At 46.0% G+C, this 22,915-nt stretch overlaps 1 protein-coding gene across 3 annotated transcripts in view; it reads right to left on the bottom strand.

Annotated features, from left to right (window-relative positions):
* The window catches only part of Col14a1 (collagen type XIV alpha 1 chain), a 191,035-nt gene that overhangs the window by 123,379 nt on the left and 44,741 nt on the right, over nt 1-22,915 (bottom strand). For all 3 annotated transcript variants that reach the window (XM_013074157.3, XM_004850222.3, XM_087190733.1), the window contains exons 6-9: nt 8,080-8,235; nt 7,095-7,214; nt 4,509-4,673; nt 495-656 (exon numbers count right to left, since the gene is read on the bottom strand). In XM_013074157.3, coding sequence (XP_012929611.2) covers nt 495-656; nt 4,509-4,673; nt 7,095-7,214; nt 8,080-8,235 — 603 coding nt within the window. The remainder of the gene's footprint in view (nt 1-494; nt 657-4,508; nt 4,674-7,094; nt 7,215-8,079; nt 8,236-22,915) is intronic.

The raw sequence follows: 22,915 nt of genomic DNA, 5'->3' as shown, positions 1-22,915 counted from the left end.
AGCTGTGGCTCTGCAGGGCATCACCACCCGAGGAAGCTGGTAGCGAGCACACAGCCTCTGTGTGAGAGTCCTTACAACTGTAAATTTATGTGCAATGGTCTCAGAATTAAAAGCTTACTTTCAAAAATGGTCTATGGGTCCCACACTGGAGCAAATCATCCAGCTGTCAGAGCAGCCTCCCTCACCCACAAAGCTGGCCGGGGTGCTTCCTCACTATTCTGATGGTTCTGGTTTTTCGGATGAAAAGAGCACTAAGAAACAGTGCACCCCTGTCACCTACCACTCCAAAGGCCAAGGCAGGAGCATCATGAGTTCAGGGCCGGCATGAACTACAGAGCAAGATTCTGTCTCAAGAAGAAAGAAAAAAAGGGACGAAGGCGGAAGGCAAAGGAAGACAGGGAAGGGGGGCAACATGAAGAATGGAAGTTTCTGGTCCCAGCGGACTTCCTGCGAGGCGCTCCCCTGTGCCCAGGATGGGGCTGGGCCCCTAGTACCTTTGATCTCCCGGTCCTGCTCCTCCATCCCGGAGCACACCGTCCTGGTCAGACTCTCCACCACTGTGTGCATCAGATCGAACTCAGCCACGTTGTACACGTGGGTGCTGTCGGGCTCCGAGGCGATCTCCTGCAGCTCATTCAGGTCCGCGTTCTTCACGCCTGGCGTTGAGGACAACAGGGAGGATGGTGACAGTTACCAGTGGGGCAGCGGACTGACACTGTCTCCACCACCAGCTACCAAGTACCTGCTGCTCGGCTCTTTGTTTTGACAAAGAATGAAATGTGTAAGTTGCAGACACTCGCGCACACAAATAAATGCTGGGGCCAGTGGGACCAGCCTGTCATCCTAGCTGCTTGGGAGGCTGAGGCAGGAAGTTTCCTGAGCCCAGAAGTTCAAGGTCAGCCTGTGCATCATAAGGTGACCTCATTTTAAATAAATAATACACACATGAGATAAATTGGTGAAATGAAAATATATAGCTAAGGCTTATATCTATTACATAACAGAAAACACTAAATCCAATTCTAACAAGTGATTCAGATTGAAAGAAAATAAACAAGAAAAGGCAACAGCAAGAATGTATATTTTTGACGAAATGAAAGTGGTTATGTCCTGATAAACGGCAGCTGAGACATGATCTTGAGGTGCTGAGTCACCCACTTGCCCGCCACAGACCTGCAGTCTAGGGTTCGGTGGAAAGCATCTGATAATTTAAAGCAACATGTTTCATGCTGTTTTGTTTTTTAAAAGTCAGTTTCAGAATCATTTTTAAATGATTAGATACCAGTTTTACTCAGTACATCCTAAGAAGATGATTTGAAACAACTAACTTCCATCTCGTGTGACTACTGCAGAAGCAGGAAGTACTAATCCCATACCTCAAACTATCAAGTTTTAGCTCTAGATTTTTGTAAGATAAGTTTACTTAATTGAGAGGCACTCTCAAATGACAAGTATATTATTTACAATTATTACTGTATAGCATTCAATCAAAGAGCAAGCTGGGGAAACTTGCATGCCAATACGACTTCCTGTCAGGCCCACAGGAAAGTTGTGGTCCTTCTGCAGTGTGCGTGGGGTCCGTGACCAGGGCCACGCGCGACCCCAAGCTTCTGGACCTAGCAGATGCTGACACTGAAGCACGCTCACAGTGCCCCAAGAGCGCTAGTGAGTGTTCTTTGTGTCTTAGCAACTTCATCCTCACACCCAACACTGTGACCTTAGCGTCGTGGTTCTGTCACTCACAGATTAATAAACACACAGAGTTTGCTAGCTCAGGGGAGCAGAGCTGGTGATGGATTCCCCTGCACTGCGACTGCAGGGGACTGGACATTGACGTGACTGCTTTGACCAGTGGAAACCGAGACAGAAAGTGGGCTCCGGGGTCGGCCTCCCGGGGGTGAAGGTGGATTTCTCTTCTCAAGCATCAGCAGAGAGGCCTTCAAAGCCCTGTCATCTAATCCCAGGAGGGTACTGAGAGACGGACTTGAGAAGCAAGCATGAGCTATGCCTTAGATGTACCGTGCGGGTGAGTTATCCTCCAACCGCAGCACACTGGGTCACAAAGCTTCACTGTCTCCAAACTATGTGCTCTACGTGGGTATCAGATAATAAATGCTGCTGATTTCCAAAGAAAGAGTCCAAATCACATCTGGATGACTTCACTTCAAGCTCTGTTGAAAAGCTCATCCATTCACTATTCACAAGAGCACAGGATGGAGGGTAAACACATGAACTAATCCCTCACTAGTCCAGGTCTTCCGCAGAGATTTCTTGTGTAGGATGAAGGGAATAAAGAAAATTTGAAAAATACTTGACATTTTTTTGCCCGAAGGACTTCTAAAGGAGGTTCCAAAATGAACACATGCGTTAGAGTAACACTGAGTATACATCGAGGCTTGAAGCTGAGTGACAATGACCCTTTTTCTTCCTAGGCAGCTGAAACTGACAAGTTTGGAGTCATAAGGATATCCAAAGTATACATATTTAATTATCTGGGTGGTAAAATATTAAAATTATTTTAAAGTTTAAAACAAAAGAACATCCTAGAAGAGATAACTCTCTCTCCTCTTTGAATAAAAGTTTGACTGTTACAACTGCTTTGTTTTTCCCCCAGCCATGCCTAGCACACAATAAATAAGCAGCTACTTCTCGAAGAAAGCCTTCTACAACCCACATGTTGAGTGGCAACTCTAAGAACAGGCAAGAGAATTTTTCTCTCAGCGATAGCTCTGAATCCTGTACCGGTGAACTCCTGAGTGATAAATGTTCAGGCCAAACAAACTCGAATCCACTCCCAGGACAAGTTTCGCCTTTGTCTCTGGGCTGGAGTGACTGTGTGGTTAGGGTCAGTCCATGACTGCGAGCGGAAGTTCTGGGACTGCTGGCAAACATGGTAAATACTAAACAGGCTGCTTTTGGCCCGGACTCGCAGCGCTCGGCAGTTTCTATAATAAACGCCTGCCTCTGACTTATTCCACATGGTCAGTGTGGGCTCGCAGGATGTGGAGGTGTGCACCGCTGGATTAGCAAACTGGTCTGGGCCGCCCTGAGAGACACCAAGATGTCGCCCACCTTCCGCCGGCGAGGCCCCCCTCAGACAACAGCGCACGACACACCAGGACGCTGGCACCACGCATCTCTGGATCTCTTTTACTTTCTCTTTGTGAAAGGAGCATGTGGAAGTCCGGCCACATTGCTACAGCTAATCCATCTCGCTCATCTGGATAAAAGCCAAGTACTTTGTGGGCCTTCTGACTTAAGACTAAGGTAACACTGGTGTCTTAGAAGTTTTCTGAACCACTAAGTCATTCCACAAGCATTTATTGGATATTTGCTGCATTAGCTTATTTGTGGCACTAGCTTAGGGGTGAGAGGAGTGGAAGGTGAAGGTGAAGTTGCCGTCTTACCCCAGGGACTCACTGTTCTGAGGAACAAGGCAAAGGAAGAGAGGAGAGAAATCTGCCCTGCTGAGGTACAATGTATCAACAGAGACTTCGGAGGGGATTTCTCTGAGAAGTTTACCAACACCCAGGAGGAAGTGATTCCAGTTAGCAGCAGTTCTCAGGCTGGCCCAGGTGTGCAGGTACAAGACAGGTGCATTTGTCAAACTACAGATTCCCAGGCACTCTCCCCAGATATTCCAGTTAGGAACGGGACCCAGGCACCTGTATTGTTCATTCAGCACCGGATATGCCTCTGGTAACTGGTGTGTAACTCCAAGTAGAGAGTATTTCCTTCTGATAGAAGAAACGTCTCATAAAAAGTTTATCAACAGGAGATTGCATCATATTCCTGATCAATGCAGGGAAATAAATGCATTTAATTGGACTAAAAGTTGATATCAAGCAGAAAAACTGAAAATGTAAAACAGACCCGAATGGACTATCTATAACAAGCAATTTCAAATGTCTTTGGAGCCCGGTAGCAGAGTGTGCAGTGGCATTTTCATTTGTATTTCAAGGTTGCTTGGGAATCAGGCTTTTTTTTTTCCAGCTGAGAAAGTTCGCTGGTGTTGATTAATGGAATCCCTCCCTGTGCCAAAGAAAATATCAGCACTTTAAGAACGGAGTGACATGATGTAAATATTGTGTGGTGGTTCTGAATGTATGTCAAGTCTATCCTTTCCCATAAGGGTTAGTTTCAAATCAGTAATACTGCATATCTAGAACTTCAGTTTTTAACAATAGAACAAGACCCAGGCAGGCTCAGTGGTGCACACCTGTAATCCCAGCACTCAGGAGGCTGAGGCGGAGGATCAGCTCCAGTTCAAGGGGAGCCTGAATTACCCAGTGAGACCTTGTCTCTAAATACATACATGACTTTAATTCCTTGAAAATAATAAAGTGATCTCTCCCTCTAGGACCAAAACAGAGAGATGGCCATGCAGTTTTCTGCTCCAGGTCCTACCTGGGTCCTGACCCCGTGGGGACGTCGCGGGGCGGGGCTGTGAGAGCCAGGACCAGCAGGGCCGACCAGGCTGCCGGAAGGGCCTAGCCATGCGCTCCTACCTACTGCAAAGAGCTCCACTCCGGACTCCCGCAGCCTCCGCGAGGCCGGGACGACGTCATCCTGAGACTTTCCGTCTGTGATCAGAATGCCGACTTTGGCCACTCCCGTCCTCGATCCTGCTTCGGGTTTAAAGTTGTTTTCAAAAATGTAGTTCAAAGCAAGGCCTAGAAGAAAGCAAGGCCGAGTCAGCGCAGCGCGGCCCGCAGCGGCAGCCTCGCCACTGCCCGAGGCGACCACAGCCCTCACACCGGCCTGGCGGGGCCTGTCCTGTCCTGTCCGGGGCAGGTCCGAGGGAAACCAGCACCGCCCGAAGAAAGGCGATCAAAAGAGTTCACTATGGCACCAGCTCACGGGAAAATCTATTCCTAATTTTTCCCCTAGATTTCTTTGCTCTTTCTTTTTGGGAATGGAAAATGTAGCCATAATAGTGGTGTTACTGCAGGATAATACACTTCGCTTATTTAAATAATGGCAATATACTTTAAAATTCTTTTCTTTTATTAGTCCACATTTGTAGTTCATAAGGACCACATTCCTTGTGGGGGAACTGGTGCATGTAGACAACACATCTTAGTTCTTTCCTCCCCGCTCCCTGCATCTTTACTCCCCTTCCCATTTGCAAAAACCATCTCTCTCCGTTTCCTATCATCTACCTTTTTTTTTTTTTTTTGGTACCGAGGATCGAACTGAGGACCTTGCACTTGCAAGGCAGGCACCAGCACCACTGAGCTATATCCCCAGCCCTCATCTATCTTTTATTTTGCACTTCATTTGTATTTTGAGTTTTTTGTGTAAGAGAAAACATATGCTAAGTAAACTTGTGTATTTGATTTATTTTATTTAACATTATGGTCTCAAAGTGCATCCATTTTCCTACAAGTGGCTCATGTTTATCCTTCTTTATGGCCAAGTAGTACTCCATGGTGTACGTATCTTTCATGAATATTCTGACTTTAAGACTGAGGGTAACACTGTTATCTTAGAAAGCCTTGTGACCACCAAATAATTCAACAACTATCTACCGGGTACCAGTTAAATGCGAAACAGTGGCTTAAGTGACAGGAATGAAAGATGGAGAAAACACCTGACCTACATGTGACTTTCTAACTGCTAGTTTAAAAGAACATTGAACTCACATCCAATGAATGCTAATGAGCTTGTATTCAAAATATCTTAACCTTTATAATTTATGTTGGAAAAATAATACCAGCACATTTGTGACTGTCTCAAAATATTATTACTACAATTTTAATCATGTTTGTGAAGTTCTAAAGAACCCAAACTTCCCTCTCTTTCTCTCTCTGCCTCAGATCTAAGTAATAATTATATTTCTGCCTTTTAAGACAATTCCCATCCAGAAAGAAAGAAGGCATGTTGCAATATGATTACAGAACTTTATTCTAATAAATCTTTTTGCTATTAGCAAAAATTCCACTAGGTCATGCTTCAAATTGGCAAAGCAATTATCAAGATTTCAGTGGGTTACCTAGAGGTCGGCAACAGCGCCCTCGCTGGTGAAGGTGAGTAATGGCTCTATGTCACATGTCCCGAAGGCAGTAGCTTGCAGCAAGGATAAAATCTGTACACACAGGACATGCATGAGGCACTGGCTTCCTTCTCCAATGCCGGAAAAAAAAAACAAACCCACAACTACACACGTTTCTCGTGGTAATTAAAATGTCAATATTTAAATATCAGCAAGCCAAAGATCCCCAAATAGCTTCAAGAAAACTACTGATTGCAGCATAAGGGCAAAGAAAATACTTTGCTTACAAATGTCAAGGTGTGTGTGGAGGAGAAAAGGGTTAAAAAAGACAGAGGAAATGAACCGGCAGAGGTTAGAAGCTGCTGAAGCTGATTGCCTTATTTCCGGTGATTGCATTATACTCTCTAGGACCAACCCCTTCCTAGGACATTATTTTCATACAGCAAAAGAAATGAGATATCTGAATTTTAACTTTTAATGCTGGACTTGGGGAAAGAGTCACCTAAGAATTCTTGGTGTTAACAACTGGTAATAGCTAAGTCTTGGAAGCGGCCTAAATGTGCATTGGCAGATGAATGTATAAAGGAAACAGGGTATCACACAGTGGAGTAGTATGCCGCCATGAAGAAGGGTAAGTTTGAGACATCTGTAGGAAAACTGATGCACCTTGAGCCCATAATGCTAAGTGAAATAAATCAGACACACAAGCTTCAGTATTGCATGGCTTCTCTTCCTTAAGAAATCCAAAATATAAATAAAGAGGAAAGTAAAAGATAGATAATAGGAAACAGGGAGATCGATTTTCGTCTAAAGCAGACACCAAGATATGGGGGGAGGGGAGGGAGAGGGGAAGTGAACATAAAAAGAAGCGCGATGTGTTACGTACGTGTCCCAGCTTCCCAAAATGAATGCAGTCATTACATCCTGCAAATATTTACTAATAAAAATTCAAAAAAATTAAAGAGAAAAGGACAAAAAGAATTCTAGGGGCCACTTTGGTTAAAACATACTTTGTTGATGCTTCAAAAGTAGTGAAATGAAGTAATCCACTATTCTTCAGCAAGACAGGTCGCCGAGGGTGTGGACTGAGCAAACGTACCGGTCAGCGTGTTTCCCCCTTTGTATGGAAGATTGCGCACGGCGTCGATGACTTCGTCTTTAGTGCTGAAGGCGTTCAGGTGCCACTCTATCCTGGGGTCACCACTGTACTGAGAAAGACCTGGGAAAAGACGAGAAAGTCCGCGAGCATGATCTCGGGGCCGCTCCCGAAACTGTGGTGATTAAAGGCTGCATCTCTGTAGTATTTTTTCTTTGTCTGGCTACCGCGGTCTTTTCAAAACATCCCTGGCATCAGCGAAGAGACTCACATTGGGTCCGGGGTGGGGGGCTGGGGGTCGTGCGCACACTTTGCAGCCATTTAGAAGTTAGCAGCTAATTAGACATTTGGCCCGGGAAAGAAAGACCTCTGTCCGTGTATAAATAAGAGGTGTAGATTTTTTTTGCTGCTGTTTATTTTCAAAGGAATAATATTCCTTAATGGCTTCTAAAACTTAAACCATGCGCCTTTCTATAATAATGGGATGTTATTTAATAATTTACAACATTGCTCGAAGATTTACAACTCTTTTTATTTTTATCTTGCCTAGAATTTTTGGCAAAGATTATCTGTACTATGAAACTATTTCCACTTTTTTTTTTTAAGTTCCATACTTTGCCTGGATGCAGTTGTTTCTTTCTTTCTTTCTTTCTTTCTTTCTTTTTTTTAATCTGTTTCTTTTTAAACTGCTGTGAGATAAATTCATAAAGGGCTGTGGCTTTGAAGTCTTGTTATTATTAGCGGTGGTGGTGGTGGTGGCGTTAATCAACAGGGAATAGCCTGGCTTTTCAGAGAATTCAAATGCATTCAGTTATGGGCTGAGACTGGCCCGGCCACGGTCAGTGAGAATGAGCCCCTGGCCAGTCGTGTGCCTCTAGGAACACCGGCCTAGCGGGCCCCGGAGTCCCGGGGTCACCCTGGCAGCCTGACACGCTCTGACCCCGCCGTGTCCCGGCCCTGAGCGCTCTCTCGGCAGTGACGCACGCACCGATCTGAGTCCTCCCGGAGCCCACGTTGAAGGCCGTGACCAGATTTTCCAGGAAGAGCCGAACCAGCCTGAAGTTAAACCTGCCGATGCTCCAGGAGCCGTCCACCAGGATGACGATGTCGGCGAGCGCCGGGCTCGGGCACATGAACTTCGCTTCTGCAGGGACAGAGCAGAGCCGCGGGTCACCCCGGCCTCAGGGACACCCGGCCCGGTCCCGTCCACACTGGGCCTTGCTCTCCCTCCGGCCTTTCCTGAGTGCAGGCTTCTAAAAAAACTCCGGGAAGCGCTGGCCCGGAGCCGGGCTCTGGAAGCACTTACAGCCCCTGCGGGCCTCCACCCTGGCCCAGCCTCCTGCAGCCCCAGCCTGGCCTCCCTGCTCAGCTCCAGAAAGGCCCGGCCAGGCCCGGCTAGGCAGACGCCAGGGAGCCGGGAGGAACCGGCCCCGGATTCGAGGAAAGACAAGGCTGCACTCAGGCCAAGAAAGGCGCAGACCTGTGCTCATGGGGAAGCCTTTTCAGAAGTCAAAAACTGGAAAAGAAACCAAGAATTACCCCCAATTCGATTTTTTAAAATATTGTACCTATGTGACACTGAGATTTTTGTCCCTGAAGATCATCCGGTAATATTTTGCTTTTGCAATTTATTCATTGAAACTCCAGATAAGGAAACCAGCCAGACGTGGAAGCCACGCCTGTAGTCCCAGCTCTCTGGAGGCCGGGGTAGGAGGATGGCGCCTGTGAGTTTGATAATAATCCAGCACAGGGTGCCAATGGCACTGTCTACGCTTTCCCATCAGAGGAGGAGATGCCTGAGGTAGGGTAGGGCTGAGTTAGATCAGGTGAAAGCCGCCATTTCTATTCAGAGGCCAGATACTGCTCACTCACTCTCTCTCTCTCTCTCCTCGCAAACAGCATTTCTCTCTCACAGTTCTGGAGGCCTAGGAGTCCAAGGCATCTACAACTATGGTGTCTCTTCAAGACCTACTGATACTGCAATGTTCTTAAAGTGTTCTATGAATCCTCTAAATGCAGAATCTTCAGTGCCTTTAGCAGCATGGCTTCATAATCTAGTCTATGCTTTTAAAGAAATGTTTGACTTTTTCCTGAATTTTCGTATTAGGATTGGAGATCATGAAGTGTATGTGTGCCTGTGTGTGTGTACAGGTATATAGGGGTGTGTGTATGCATGTACATTCATGTGTGCATGTGCACATGTGTGTGCATGTGTGTGCACACGTGTGTATGCATGCACATGTGTGTTTCTCTTTCATTTCAACTTCTTGCAGGCCAAGAAAATCTCTACCTAACTTGTTTTTAAAATGACAATAAAGTGGCCAGGGATTTAGCTCAGTGGTTTCACCACCTGCTGCGCAAGCGCAAGGACCCGAGTTCGATCTCCGGTACCAAAAATAAAAATAAAAATAAAATAAAATGACAATAAAGTAATATTTTGAATATAATTTATGTTTTGAAACTCAAATTCAGAAGTGCTCATAAACAAAAATATTTTTAACCTGAAAAAATGATTTAACCAAAAACATAGCTTAGCTCCGAAGTGGGCCCGGGCATCCAGCACACATTTTTATGCACCTCCACACCAAGTGTGCTTAGCAGATCTTGGGATCTTCCCAGGCACAGACACATGTGGGCCTAGATCCCGTTAGCAGATGGAATGAGATGTATTTGCCAGTGAACTACTCCGGTCTTCACTTTGGAAGCTCAACCATGCAACTCCTCCAAAGTTTATAGTTTACATTTTTGGCACTGAGTTCTCTCCTTTAATAGAAGAAAGCTACCAGCTCAGTATTTGGGATCAGCCCTACTGTAACAAACCAAGAAAACCCTAAGATGGAATAATGTCATGGGTTACAGGGTGGACATTAATTTGGTTTTTGGACATAACTAGGGAAAATTCAAATCTGATTAAGCTTCAAAATCCCTCTCTCTCTGAGGAAAACTTATAGTCAAGTGAAGACTGGTTTTCTTTCTCTTGCAAAATTGCTGGAAATATTACTTCACTTTTTAATTAACTGGAAACTCGGAAAACCTCTTAGAAAGGGAACACATTCTGATCATTTAGAAGAGTAAGGAAACTGATATTTTCTGTTTTAAAAAATTACTTCCATTAAACATGTTTATTTAGCTTGTTCAAGTCACATGGGATTCAGAAATATAAATTCTGTCTGGCCCCCAAGGCATAAAATTAATTGACTATAAATAACAAGATTGGATTGATAAATAATGACACTAAAATGTTAAAAGTTGTTCATCAAAAAATATTTTAGGGGGCTGGGGATGTAGCTCAATGGCACCGTGCCTGCCTAGCAAGTGCAAGGTCCTGAGTTCGATCCCCAGTACTGCACAAAGAAAAAAACTTTAAGGAAAATAGAAAAGTCACATTTTAGCTGGGAGAAGGCATGTGCAATAAGTAAGACTGAAAAAGATTCAGGGATCAGGTTCATGCAGAACCGGGAGGAGACCCGTTAGAGACCAGGAAGTACACACGCTCACTCAGTAGGTGGGAACTGAGACATTTAACTGCATTCATCACCGAGTCATCACAGTCAAGGCCACAATGGCATGCAGTCTGTGTTCATTCAACTGGCGAGATTAGTAAACTTAATGCCATTGACAAGTGCTCCAAAGATGATGAAATCCGGAGGTGCACACTTCACAAAGCACATATAGAACCACTGTGCTGAAAATCACAAAATTGAAAAAAGAGGCCCACAACTTTCAATGGAGAAATGTGCTGTGTTCATGAATCGAAAGACTCAACATAATAAAGATTTGAATTATTCTCAAACTGATCTGTAGGCTTAATATTATCCTTACCTACATCCCAGAAAGGGTCTTTGATTTTTTTAGACATAAATTTATTCTAAAATTTAGACTGAAAATTACAGATCCTAGAATAGTTAAAACAATCATAATGAAAACAGATGGGAAGAATCACCTACCTAATATTAAGCCTATTATAGAGCTGCAGCAATTAATATAACATGGTAATTTGAAGGGATAGACTTATTTGCCAATGGAAAAAACATAAGATGCAAAAATAGACACACAACTCTGCTACACTGATTTCAGACAAACACACAGAAGCTGGAACATGACACCCATGCGCACCATCAACAAAACGAGCCTTGGTCTAAACCTCACACCTTATACCAAAATTAATACAAAATGGGTCAGGAACTTAAAAAGAAGACATAAAACTCTTAGAAAAACAGCATAAAATCTTTGGAATTTAGGATTTGGAAAAGAGTTCTTTGCATACAGAGTACAAAAGTACAACCCACAAAAGCAAAAGCTCATGAACTGACCTCATCCAAATAAAATATTTTTGTTCTTCGAAAGCTCAAAGGAAGAAGAAATGCAGGAACCTGGATGAACATCAGCAGCACATTACTATTTGATGCATGGCAATATTTGGTGGGGGAAAAATTAAGTCACAAAAGATTAAATGTAGCATGATATCTCTTTTTACAAAGGTGAAACTATTAAAAAATATTCTCTTTTAAAAATACAGAGAGATGTGGCAGACCTAGGCAGAAAGGAAGGGAGAAGTGGGGATCCGAGAGGGTCCCAGGGGACAGGGATCTGGAAGAGCGGCTCTGGGACAGCAGCTGCAGCACATGGGTAGACAGGGGCGCTCAAGGCTTGAGATTGGGGGGAAGAGGTTGGGGTGCTCACTGTGCCCCCAAAATAATAACCAATTAAAACAAAAGAGAGATAATCCTATCTGGCCCGCATGAACTATTATGCAGAAAAATAACCTTAGTGCTTATGTCACAAAATGCAAGCCCCAAAAACCTTTTACAAAGCTACAACTCAGCACATTTTCCTTGGAATTAAGACTCATGCCTTGTTTTCTCATTTAAAGACTAGTATCTGTTAGGTCAGCAGAAAGATGCCCTTTCCAAGGATTGCAAAACTCAAAATCTATTATTTGGTTTTGCATTCCAAGGTATTTTTTGTTCATTTGTGTTAAGACAGGGTCTTGTAATGTTGCCTAGACTGGCTTCAAAGTTGTGACCCTCCTGCCTCAGCTTCCCAAGTAACTGCAATTCCCAGAGTGTGCCACCACGTCCCGCTCCCAACATATGATTTTTCTTCAAGATTAGTCCATATTCACTAGAAAACTGTGAAAACAACTTTTTTTTCAAATGTCGTGAACCTGGGTTATGAGCTCCAAGACCTATCCAAATACTACAAACCTCGAGGGCCAGTTTCCATCCTACCAGGCATGGATTCAGTGTAAGCAGAGCGTTCTGTAAGGAAAGGATGGCATTTGTTCTGTTGATAGGTTCGCTTTTGCTAGAGGAATGAGCATCTTCAGTACTTGGGACAGAGTTTTTAAACCACCAGGTTCAAGTTCAGTGATGCATGTCTTGACATAACTCCAACTGCTCAGGAGAGTCTTAAGACATGTATCGAAACTAATGTCTTCCTGAAAAGAGCCCAGATTCAAAACTCAAGACAAATAATACCATCTTCCATGGGCAAACACCTCATTCGCTTTGCTGCTCCTAAAAAGGAGGCCAGTGGAAGGAAACACAGAGCCCTCAAACTAAACTAAAGAATCCAGGGTTAAAAAGATAACCAAACACTTGGAAAATTTGGGCAAATGCTGCCTAAAACCCAGCTGCTAATGTAACTTTGACCTGCATTCAAGAGGAATAAGTATGTAAGTGTTTACTGTCAAAATGATATTCTAGAGTTTTTAAATATAATAAATCCTTTTTGTTCTCAATTCTGTATTTGAAGTCTATATTTGAAATGTTGGACACTGGATATTTATCATTACTGTTTCTATTGGAAACTGTGCATTGATGAACATCCTAGTCAATAAATCTCTGTGTGCACTGGGAAAAGATAAAGGTCAGTGGAGATAAGGGAAACGACCTCCTGAACTGCATTTTAGTTCAGCTAGACACTGATCTAAAGTGCAGATGTGAAGATACAAGAACTGTAAATATACGTACATGTTATATACAATGTTTTGTATATGACATGGATGGATAGGTAGGTAGATGGATGGACTGATGGATGGATAGTGGATGGATGGTTGAATGGATAGATGGTTGGATGGACAGATGGTTGGATGGATGGATGGATGGATGGATGGATGAGTCGGTGGATGGATGGGTGGATGGATATGCCTAAGGCGCTAAATGCAATTAAAGGGGTAGCACTCACTGTGTGAAATGGATCACAAAGATAATGGGAGCCTGGTGGCCCAAACAGAAACAGAAGGGGAAACTGCACAACTCCAGGAGGTTCAATTCCCATCATGCTCCACATGCTCTGAGCAGCACAGTGAGGAGGCCAGGCACTGACACGTCCTTTCCCCTCCACACCTGGAGTTACATCTCGAATTCCAGTGGTCAGCACTCCACACTGTGCACTGACTTACAGATCATACAATTCTGAGGCCGGGACTACGGTCAGAAGACCCAAGACTCCTGCCAGGTGTGGTAGCACATGCTATCATCCCAGCATTGAGGAGGCTGAGGCAGGAAGATCACCATGAGTTCAAGGCCAGCCTGTGTTATACAGTGAGTTGATGTCCAGCCTGAACTATATAGTGAGTCTGTTATATATAGAGTCTGTTATGGCTTGTTTCGAGATGTCCCCCCAAAGCCTCAAGTGCTCATAGATGGGGCATTTGGGAGTGACTGGATCATGGATGTGTGATACTGGGGTTAGGGTATGCAATGACTGCATTAGTCCACTAATTGGATTAGCATGTTTCTGGGTGTAGCTGAATGGATTTACTGAAGATAGAAGTCCTGCCCTGGGTGTGAGTGAGAATAGAATTGTAACCGGAATGGAGTAAACGGGAAAGGGAAGCTTGCTGCTGCTTCCTGCCTACCCTGCCATGGACTGTTTCTCCTCTTCAATGCCCCTCTGCCATGCCACTCTTTCTTGGAGCCAGCCAACTATGGACTGAAACCTCTACAAACTGTAAGATGAAATAAACCTCTCCTCCTTTAACTTGTGGGTGTTGGGTCCTTGGTCCCAGCAACAAGAAAAGTAACTAAGACTCTGTCTCTCAAAAACACATCAGTAAATAAAAATAAAGTGGTATCTCTGTAGCTTGCCTCATCTGTGTCCACAACTAATGTGTTATTTGAAAACATCTCCAATTATCTGTCTAGATTTGTTTTCCCTCCCAAAAATATGCTCTTGGTCCTACAGCAGCTCACATGGAAACTGCCCCTTTACCAACAATTTTATATTAATTTTATTGTGTCACTAACATCTGAGAAACTAAATCCATACTTATTAATGCAGCAGTACAACTGATTTCCTGGATGGTTTTAAGATGTATTTATTTAGTCCTTACTAAGTATCAAGTGGTGCTTCGGACAACCAGGAAGATAACACCTTAGATTCTCAGAGAGGGGAAACAGACTCTACTAAAACAATGTTAAATTCAGAATGTTTAAAGTGCTTTACAGAAATAAACAAAACTTTATAAAGAGTAACTGTATTTGTGTGGAGGGAACCAAATTAAAAGTCTTCCTTTACTCCGTATTATTCCTTTTATATTCCAAAAGCGGTCGATTCAGGACTGGAGTATGACCGCCTGGAGGAACGCGGGTCTGTGCCATCGCGGGTCCCTTCCCCCCCTGCAGACACGGCACGGCAGGAGGGACGGCGTGAAGTCACCCTGGCTGTGCTGGGACAGGGGAATCCCTCTGCAGGCGTAACCCCTGCCTTCGCCCTAGGGGATGAGCCAGGCCTCCCCTGCCTGGCCGCCCTGCCTCCCCGGACTAGCCAGCTGTTCCTGGCGTTTTCCCGGAGCGGCAGCCGGGCTGGGAGGGGAGCCAGCTGTCTGTCCCTCGCGTCTTCATGTGCAGTCAGCAAACCTCAGGACGATTTCACTGCAAGTGCTCGAGGCTTTTGTGGCTTTGAATTATTTTCTTCTATGCCACTAGCAAAATATGGAACTAGACATTCATTAACGGAGACATCTGTGGTCAGAGAGCGATTTTTCACTTAGTCTCTGGAAGGTTCAACTCCAGATTCTGGACCAAGAGCAGAAGCTGCCCTGGGTCCACGCAGGCTCTGACAGTGCCCGGCCGGAGAGGGCAGCTGTTCATGGGCCAGGCTCTCGGCAAACAGCTCTGTCCTGTCAACCAGGGGAGTCAGGGCCCATCCCGTGAGAGCTTCCCTGTGGAGCCACCACTGTCCCCAGCGGTGAGAGGGGGACACCAAGCCCCCGGGAGGCGAGGACCAGCCTTCCCCGCTGCAGGTGAGCCGCGTCTAATCAGGTGACCCTCGAAGAGCAGCCCAGGGAGCGCGACTCCTCCCCCCTGGCCTTGGCCGTGCAGTGACAACGGGCTTCTCCGGCCTTCAGAAACACTGGCTCTTCTCAGGGCCGAGCTCCGGCTGTGGGCCTGGCCTCATCCAAGTCCCTCGCTCTCCTGGTCCCTGGCACGGGACCTTCTCAGCCTGCACATGGCGGTGCGGTTCTTCACCCTAAATCCCTCCACGCGCGTCTTTTCCACTCCCTCCAGCAGCGAGCCTGCGAGCCCGCCTCCCGTGTGGTCTCCCAGAGGAGGGGCACAGGCTCAGCAGCCAGGAGGGGAATAAAGAAAAGGGCACAGGTGGAGAAGCTCAAACCTGAGGGTGACTGCAAAGCTTGGACTGAATGACCTCTGCGTCCCTCAGTCCTATCACGAAAGATCCGAAAGAGCTGGACGCCAGTCATCCCAGCACTCAGGGGGCTGAGGCGGAAGGGTCGCCAGAAGCTAGGAGTCCAGCCTCAGCCCTGCAGGGACTTCATGGCCAGTCTGGAGTACACCGCGAGCCCTATCTCAGAGGAGGGAGGGGTGGAGAGGGGTCACTCAGGACTCAGGTGCAGCCATCTGTCCTCCAGGTGACCTGGGATGAGAGCCGCTGCCAGCTGCCCCTCAGGCTTGGCCCTCGCAGGCTGGCCGAGACGTCCCACGCACGCCACACCCCTCCCGCGGGGACTCCTCTTGGCCGCTGCGGGTGGAGACCGGAGACCAAGGATTCCCTCCCCCGGGCGGTGGCTCCCGCATAGCTGCTCGGAGGGGAGGCCTCTCCCTGCCGGGCCTCACTGAGCCCAGACTCGGAGCTCCACGGCCGCCCAGTCCTCTCCTTAGCCCCTGCGGGACTGAGGGCCTCCCGGGCCCTGGGGCAGCGCTCTGCCTGGAGCTGCCCTGTCCTTAAGTGCATTTGCATCAAGTCTGCCTTAGAACTGTTTGTGCATTTCCTAGTTGTTTCCCGATTTTCTTAAGCGAATGCTGGCTCCAAGGAGGCTAGCTTGTCTGCCCCTCTCTATTTTAAAATGAAATTCGCTTAGCTTCTGAAGCCAGGATGTGGTTGTCCCATTTATTTTCAGCTCTGAGTATAGGGCTACATTGATTAGACTATACGTTTGCGTTTGTTGTTTGAAGTGATTTTCCAGCTAGATGTGGTGGCATAGGCCTCTAATCCCAGCTCTCAGGAGGCTGAGGCAGGAGGATCATCATGTTTTTTTGCAAAATGCACCAACTCAGTTATCCCCTTACTCAAACTGATTAATAACAAACAGATCCTGGCATTGTGCAGTTTCTCAGGCCAAAACACCTGCCCACCTGCTGCTCACCATCTGCCCTGCAGGTAGAGAGATGATGTTCAGCAGAGGTGCCTCAGACAGGAAGGAAGGCAGGTGCCAGTGGAAGAGCCCTCACCCTCTGCTCCTGGGCAGAAAGCGACAACTTCCTAAACATGGTGACACAAGTTCTCTAAAAAATGAAGCCCTCTGAATGTGCACCTCAGGCACAGCTCTGAGTTCTTATCGCCAGGGAATCTGCAGGTTGAGAAGGATGAACCTTGTTGGAGGCCGGGGGGGGGGGGGGGGGGGGGGGGAGACGTCAGAATTCTTGGAAGTTTTCTCAGCCAGAGAGCGAGGGAAGCCCCAGGAGAAGAGTCCCTGAGGTGCAGACTCCACCCCCTACCCTGGGGCACACAGGTGAGGCCTCCTGAGAGCAGCTCCGTGTCCTCAGCAGGTGTGTGGTATTTTCCGAATCACTGAGCCTGTCTCATTTTTAAAGCCCTGAATGCATAAACTATAGTGCTCAGCAGCAAGGGGGAGGGATAGAAATGCTTCTTCCCGCCTTACTGAAACATCTTTTCATGAAGGTCACCCTCTTAATCTCCCGCAGGGATTTAGATCTTCTCTCCAAGTCCTAACAATCCACACCGGGCCACTGAGGGTGTACTGTGCGAGACACTCACATAGTCAGCGTGCAACACCATCAGCCTTCTGCCACCGCAGGTTGCTCACCCACACACCAAGCAGCCGTGGGTGCAAATGTTCAGAAGAGTGACCTGTCTGCTCTGAATGGGGGCACTTTCCTGTCATTCCCCTCGGCGCTCACACTTCCTTACCCGGTTACCGCACACTGGAGGAGTGCATGGTGTGTGACACTAAGACTGGAGCATCCTTAGATTCTGCTGCTTCCAGGGTTTGGGGAGCGATTCCCCGTGGTACCTGAGGAATGACTGTTTCCTTTCAGACAGGAAGAAACACAAACAAGGGAGAGAGGGAAAAGGGTGGAGATCATTTCCCTAAGAAGAACGTTCTTCGAGAATCTGGAATACTGTGTGGGCTGTCTGGCTAATAATAATTATCGTAACAATAAGGCGGAGGAGGAGGAAGCAAAGGAAGAACAATGATAAAGAGGGGGAGGAGAGGAAGGACAAGAAAGAGAAAAGGAGGAGGAAGAAGACGAGCAGCAAGAGTGGAGGGACCAAGAAGCCACGCCGAGCACACTGTAGGCCCAGGCCCCTCCTGAACCCTTCAGTGCTCCAGTCTCCCACGTATGCCCACACCCACGCGTCCCCTCCCGCTCCGGGAGTGGGGTCCGGATCTGCCAGTGTTAGAAACCCATCCATACCTGCACCTCGCTGACCCCGACCCCACTGAGCTTAAATTCCCGAGTCTCACTCTTGCACACTGGACTCCAGTCCTGTTCCGCAGACCAAAGGCCCAGAGTCGCTCTGGGAGAGACGAGGAAAGCTCAAACCAGTCTCTTGGCTATGAGTCAAGAGTCCTAAAGCGTCGTGGAGGAAGTGGTCCAGGATGTGAAGACACCTCGAGAACTGTCGCACTCCTGGCCTCGACACTGTGAGCTCACACAGAAGATGCATCGCGGTGTCGCAGCGGGCTCACCTCTGCACCTGAGTGTCCGGGCACTTAGCTTGCATTTATCATGCAACCCTCACAAGTAAGCTTTGGGGTCAAAGAAATCAAACCTGGGAGTATAACAAGGGGAGTCCTTGGAGGATACATGAATGCCGGAGTAGCAAAACCGACCGACAGTCCTCGCGAGAGCAACTAATTCCTCAGTTCACTGGGGGATTCTGTCTTGGCACAGACCAAAGTTGGAAATATTCTCACGCAAGACTCCACAAGCTTTTTCTGAAGAGGGCAAGAGAGAAGTCTTTCGGTCTCTGCGGGTTGCATGCTCTGCTGGAGCCGGCACAGTGGGGAGCAGCTGCAGAGGCTGCCCTGACCTGCAAACCAGATGAGAGGGCCTGGCCGGCCTGGCCGACCTGGCCTGCGGGCCAGAGTGTGCAGACCTCAGCGAGACTAGCAAGCTTGGCCGTTTCCCCTCAGCAGCCCTTCTCTCCTCACTGTAGAAAAATTCTGAGGGAAAAAAAGGCTATGGTCTTAATTCAAAAAATTATTAAGAGAGAAAAATACTCCCTCCACTTTTCCTATCTGCTGCATAATCGTTTTCAATCAAGTTCTGCATTCTTATGCAAAACTCCAAAAATAACTAGAGAAAGCTGTTTGGACAACAGGGAAAATATCCATTCGTGCAAATGCACCAGAGGCAAATACCACTTCTGCCTGTGGCAAAGCATGTGAGATTACTGAAGAAACACACACAGTTGATTAAAAACAAGCTACACAACAACTTCTGCTGCATATCTCAGCTCTCAGGGTGAAAATTAAAATTCTAAAAGAAGGAAAATATGGCTGGTTATATCTGTGTCACTATCAGTGCTGCTCTGTCCTGGGGAGTCGTGGATCCCACAGGAAACAGAGCAGCGTAGCTCGGCCTGGATCCTGCAACGAGCACACCCCAGAGAGGAGAGGCCTTGTGCTGAGCCTGCGGTGAGGACTGGGGGAGGGGTCCTCGGTCTCCTGGGGCCCCAGCAGCACCTCTCTCCAGCTCTGAGGGGCCCTGACACTGGCCCGGACGTTCACTGCGGTTTATAATTTATTTCTGAAGACAGCTCTCTCCTACAGCCAAGGCACACCTCAATCCTCACTGACCTTACACACACCTCAGCTGCAAAACAAATCCACAAATCTCTAAATCTGTGCCCACACCAGGTCCTCACCACCACAATGGACACCTTTAGATAGGACCTGTGTGCAGGGAGGTTCGAGACTCGGACATGTGCCCCCTCTCCAGATGCTTACTGTAGCGATTAGGATGGGGCCCAGAGCCCACCTGCTCCATCGCCCACTTCCTGTTTTTAATTCATGTCACTCACTCCTAAGTCAAGGAGGGGAAGGGGATTAGGTAAATGGACAGACAACCTGGGACAGTTTAGGAATATATAGTGAGAGCTAATAAATTCCAGATCCAAACTCAAACTCATACACAGATTTCATTCTTAATATTCTCTAAGCATTAAGTATCAAAAAGTGCTAATCAAATGTCAGCTGAGAATTTACTTATACAGTCCACATAAGATATTAACAAATCTTTTCTTGCAAAAAGAAACACAGAAAAGTCAGAACTTAATGAGTTTAGGGACTCATCAAGGGCCTGGGTTCAATTCAAGAAGAAAGAGAAAGGGGAGAGGAGAACTAATGTACTCGGGCAAGGTTGGTAAGCCAGGGAGGAAGGAAGAGGGAAAGAAATACTTCTTTTCTTACCCTTCATTACTCATTTTATTTTTGGGACCCTGCCAATGTTTTACATACTAACAAATTAAAATGACTGTGTTGAAAGTGGATACCAAAAACTTAGTGAAGAAGAAAGAAAAGAACTAATCCAAGATCTTTTTGACATTTACTTACCCCAAACTGAAAGCAAATGTTGAATTCCAGTTATTAGATTTGGGTGTTTGTTTTGCACTGTGTATAAACTGACAGTTCTAAAACTATACCTACGATTGCACATATAAGTGGATGCATTTAGAGCTTTGGGAACTGTATTTCTCACCCTCCTGAACTGGAGTTAATGCCCCCACCACCTGAGAGCCTCCTGCAGGAGGGAGGGAGCAGCTCGACTACCACATCCCTGCTGGCTCTGCTCCTGGTTCTCCTCAGCACAGGGTGGCAGAGTTGACAACCGAAGAACCAACCCCACTGAGGAGGAAGCCAACACCCAGGAGGAGACTCTTTCTCAGCACTGAAGCGTTACTCAGACACCAAGAGGGAGGCCTTGGGAAACAGGTGTGAAGGGGGGGAGAGGCACAGGGGTCTCCCGAGATCCTGAGGAGCTCCTGCCTCCTCCCCAGGAAGACCCTGAGGCCAGGATTCTGTGGTGGGGCCAGGAGTGGAGGCCGCGGCCCTCTGAGGGGTGAATCTGAAGGAGCAGGCGTTTAGTCCACTCGTCTAATGAACTCTCACACCTCTGCCTGCCTCCAGCAGAACCCAGTGGTCTGTTTACCACAGGTCACTACCAGGGCAGCCCAAGTGTCTGCACTAAAATTAGACAAGGCGTTGCTCTGGTTAAGGGTGACTGGAGAGTGGTTCATAGGGTCAGTGGGTCTCCAGTTTGTATTTGACACCATTGTTGTCAATTGCGGACTTTACTGCTATGTCCAAGGCAACACAATTGTTGCTTGTCGATTGGTTTCCTCTGTATGCCAATATCCGGCTTGCATGGTGCTCATTTCTAAAGAACCAGGCACTGGGCCAAAGAAGCTACAAACCCCAGCACAAAACACAAACAAACCGAAAATAGAAACCTGAGAAGAAAAGACAACAAAATCCATCCAAAAGCTCCCAACTCTGTCAAAGGCAATCCAGGGGATCAGCAGGAAGGAAGTCGTAGCCCACACAGGAGAAAAGTCTGAAATGGTATCAATGGAGATAAAACAGCTCAAAACTGTGCCTGGAAAATTCAAAGAAGATATAACCAAATAGAGCATGACCCTAAAGAAACAAATGATCGGCAAGTCAGAGAAGACAATAATAAATCTAGTGGAGCTAAAGAAAGTGATGCAAAGCAAGGGCCAGGGATTTAGCTCAGTGGTTCCACTGCTTGCCTTGCAAATGCAAGGTCCCGAGTTTGATCCCTGTACCAAAAAAAAAAAAAGGAAGAAAAAAAGTGATGCAAAAGACAAATGCCTAGCATAGAAAAGAAATAGAGTCCATAAAGACCTTCCAGACAAATCCAGGGGATTAAACACAGGACTGAAAGTAGGGGCAGCGGAAGAGACCGATGTGAGGGCAGAGTATCAGATCAATGATCAATTCCGAGAAATGCCGAAAGACAAGGAAATGTGAAAACCAAGCCCAACTGCTGCTCGTGACTCAAAGAAGACTAATAGGAATTAATGAAAAATCAGAAGACAGCACAAAGGGCATAAATAAACTTTTTACAGAAGTAATAGCAGAAGACTTTCCAGACATGGAAAAAGAATTTAACATAGAGAGAACTATGGCACACAGAACCCCAAATAGCTATGATCAGAAAAAAACTACTCCATGCTACACAATAATCATACCAGAAATCCAACACAAGAACACAATCTCATGTTCTCACTGGCTTACACCACCAATGCAGGCCATGACTCTGTCACTGACCAATGACTGCGCCAAGGAGTGACGTGAACCACCAGTGCTACACATGTGACTGTGCCATCAGGCAGCTTGTACTACTGTTGGTACAAATGGATCTAATCACTTTTATTAGCATTTTTACAGACAAAATTAATAAAAAGTCTTTAAATGGACTGAATCTAGTTAGTTGCTTGAATTTGAAAAATTATTGCCCAAATATAAATATGGTGTATATAATATGCATTTACAAGCATTGTACCACAAATTAGCTATATCAACACTTTTATACCATTTTAAGGTTTTCCTTGAGGAATTGCAATGTGATGACACTTGATCTTCTAAATCAATTCTTTTATTTGCATTATTGTATTCAAAGACAAGATCAGGTTTTATGTTCCCTATGGTTCAAGCCATCCAAGGGGACAGTCACGCATGTACCACAGTGGTACAAGCCAGCGGGACAATCTAATTCAAAGCAGAGCTGCCCAGCAGAGAGCCATATGAATTACAGCCCCGTCATGATTGTGTTATAACCTATTAGAGAAAAGCAACAAATCACCTATAAAGGAAAACTCACCAGAATTACAACAGACTTCTCAATGCAAATCTTAAAGAAAAGGAGATCTTAAAATGAAGTATCTCAAGCCCTAAAAGAAAACAGCTGCCAACTCAAGACTGATATGTCCTGGAAAATTAGCTTTCAAAATTGATAGAGAAATAAGATATTTTCATGATAAAGAGCACCTAAAGAAATTCATGACCACCAAATCAACACTCCCACAAATTCTAAAGGACAACCTAGAAAGAGACAGTGAAGTTAACAATGACAAAAGGCCCAGTAGAATGAATGCATCACATAGGGCTAGCAATTAAGTTGAAGGGGAGGAAAACAAAATAGCAATAAGAAAATAATACAATGAAAGGAATATGTCAATACCTACCAATTATAACTATTAATGTGAATGGACTCACTTGGCCAAAGATACAGATTAGCAGAATGGATCAAGAAACAAATCCAATGGTATGTTGCATAAAAGAAATATATTTAACACAAAAAGAA

This window comes from Heterocephalus glaber, unplaced genomic scaffold (genome assembly GCF_053883595.1).
Source record: "Heterocephalus glaber isolate CG9 unplaced genomic scaffold, H.glaber_assembly_v1.0 deba00001555, whole genome shotgun sequence".
Lineage (NCBI taxonomy): Eukaryota > Metazoa > Chordata > Mammalia > Rodentia > Bathyergidae > Heterocephalus > Heterocephalus glaber.
Note: the sequence above shows the minus strand (reverse complement) of the source record. Positions and strands in the feature narration are given on the sequence as shown.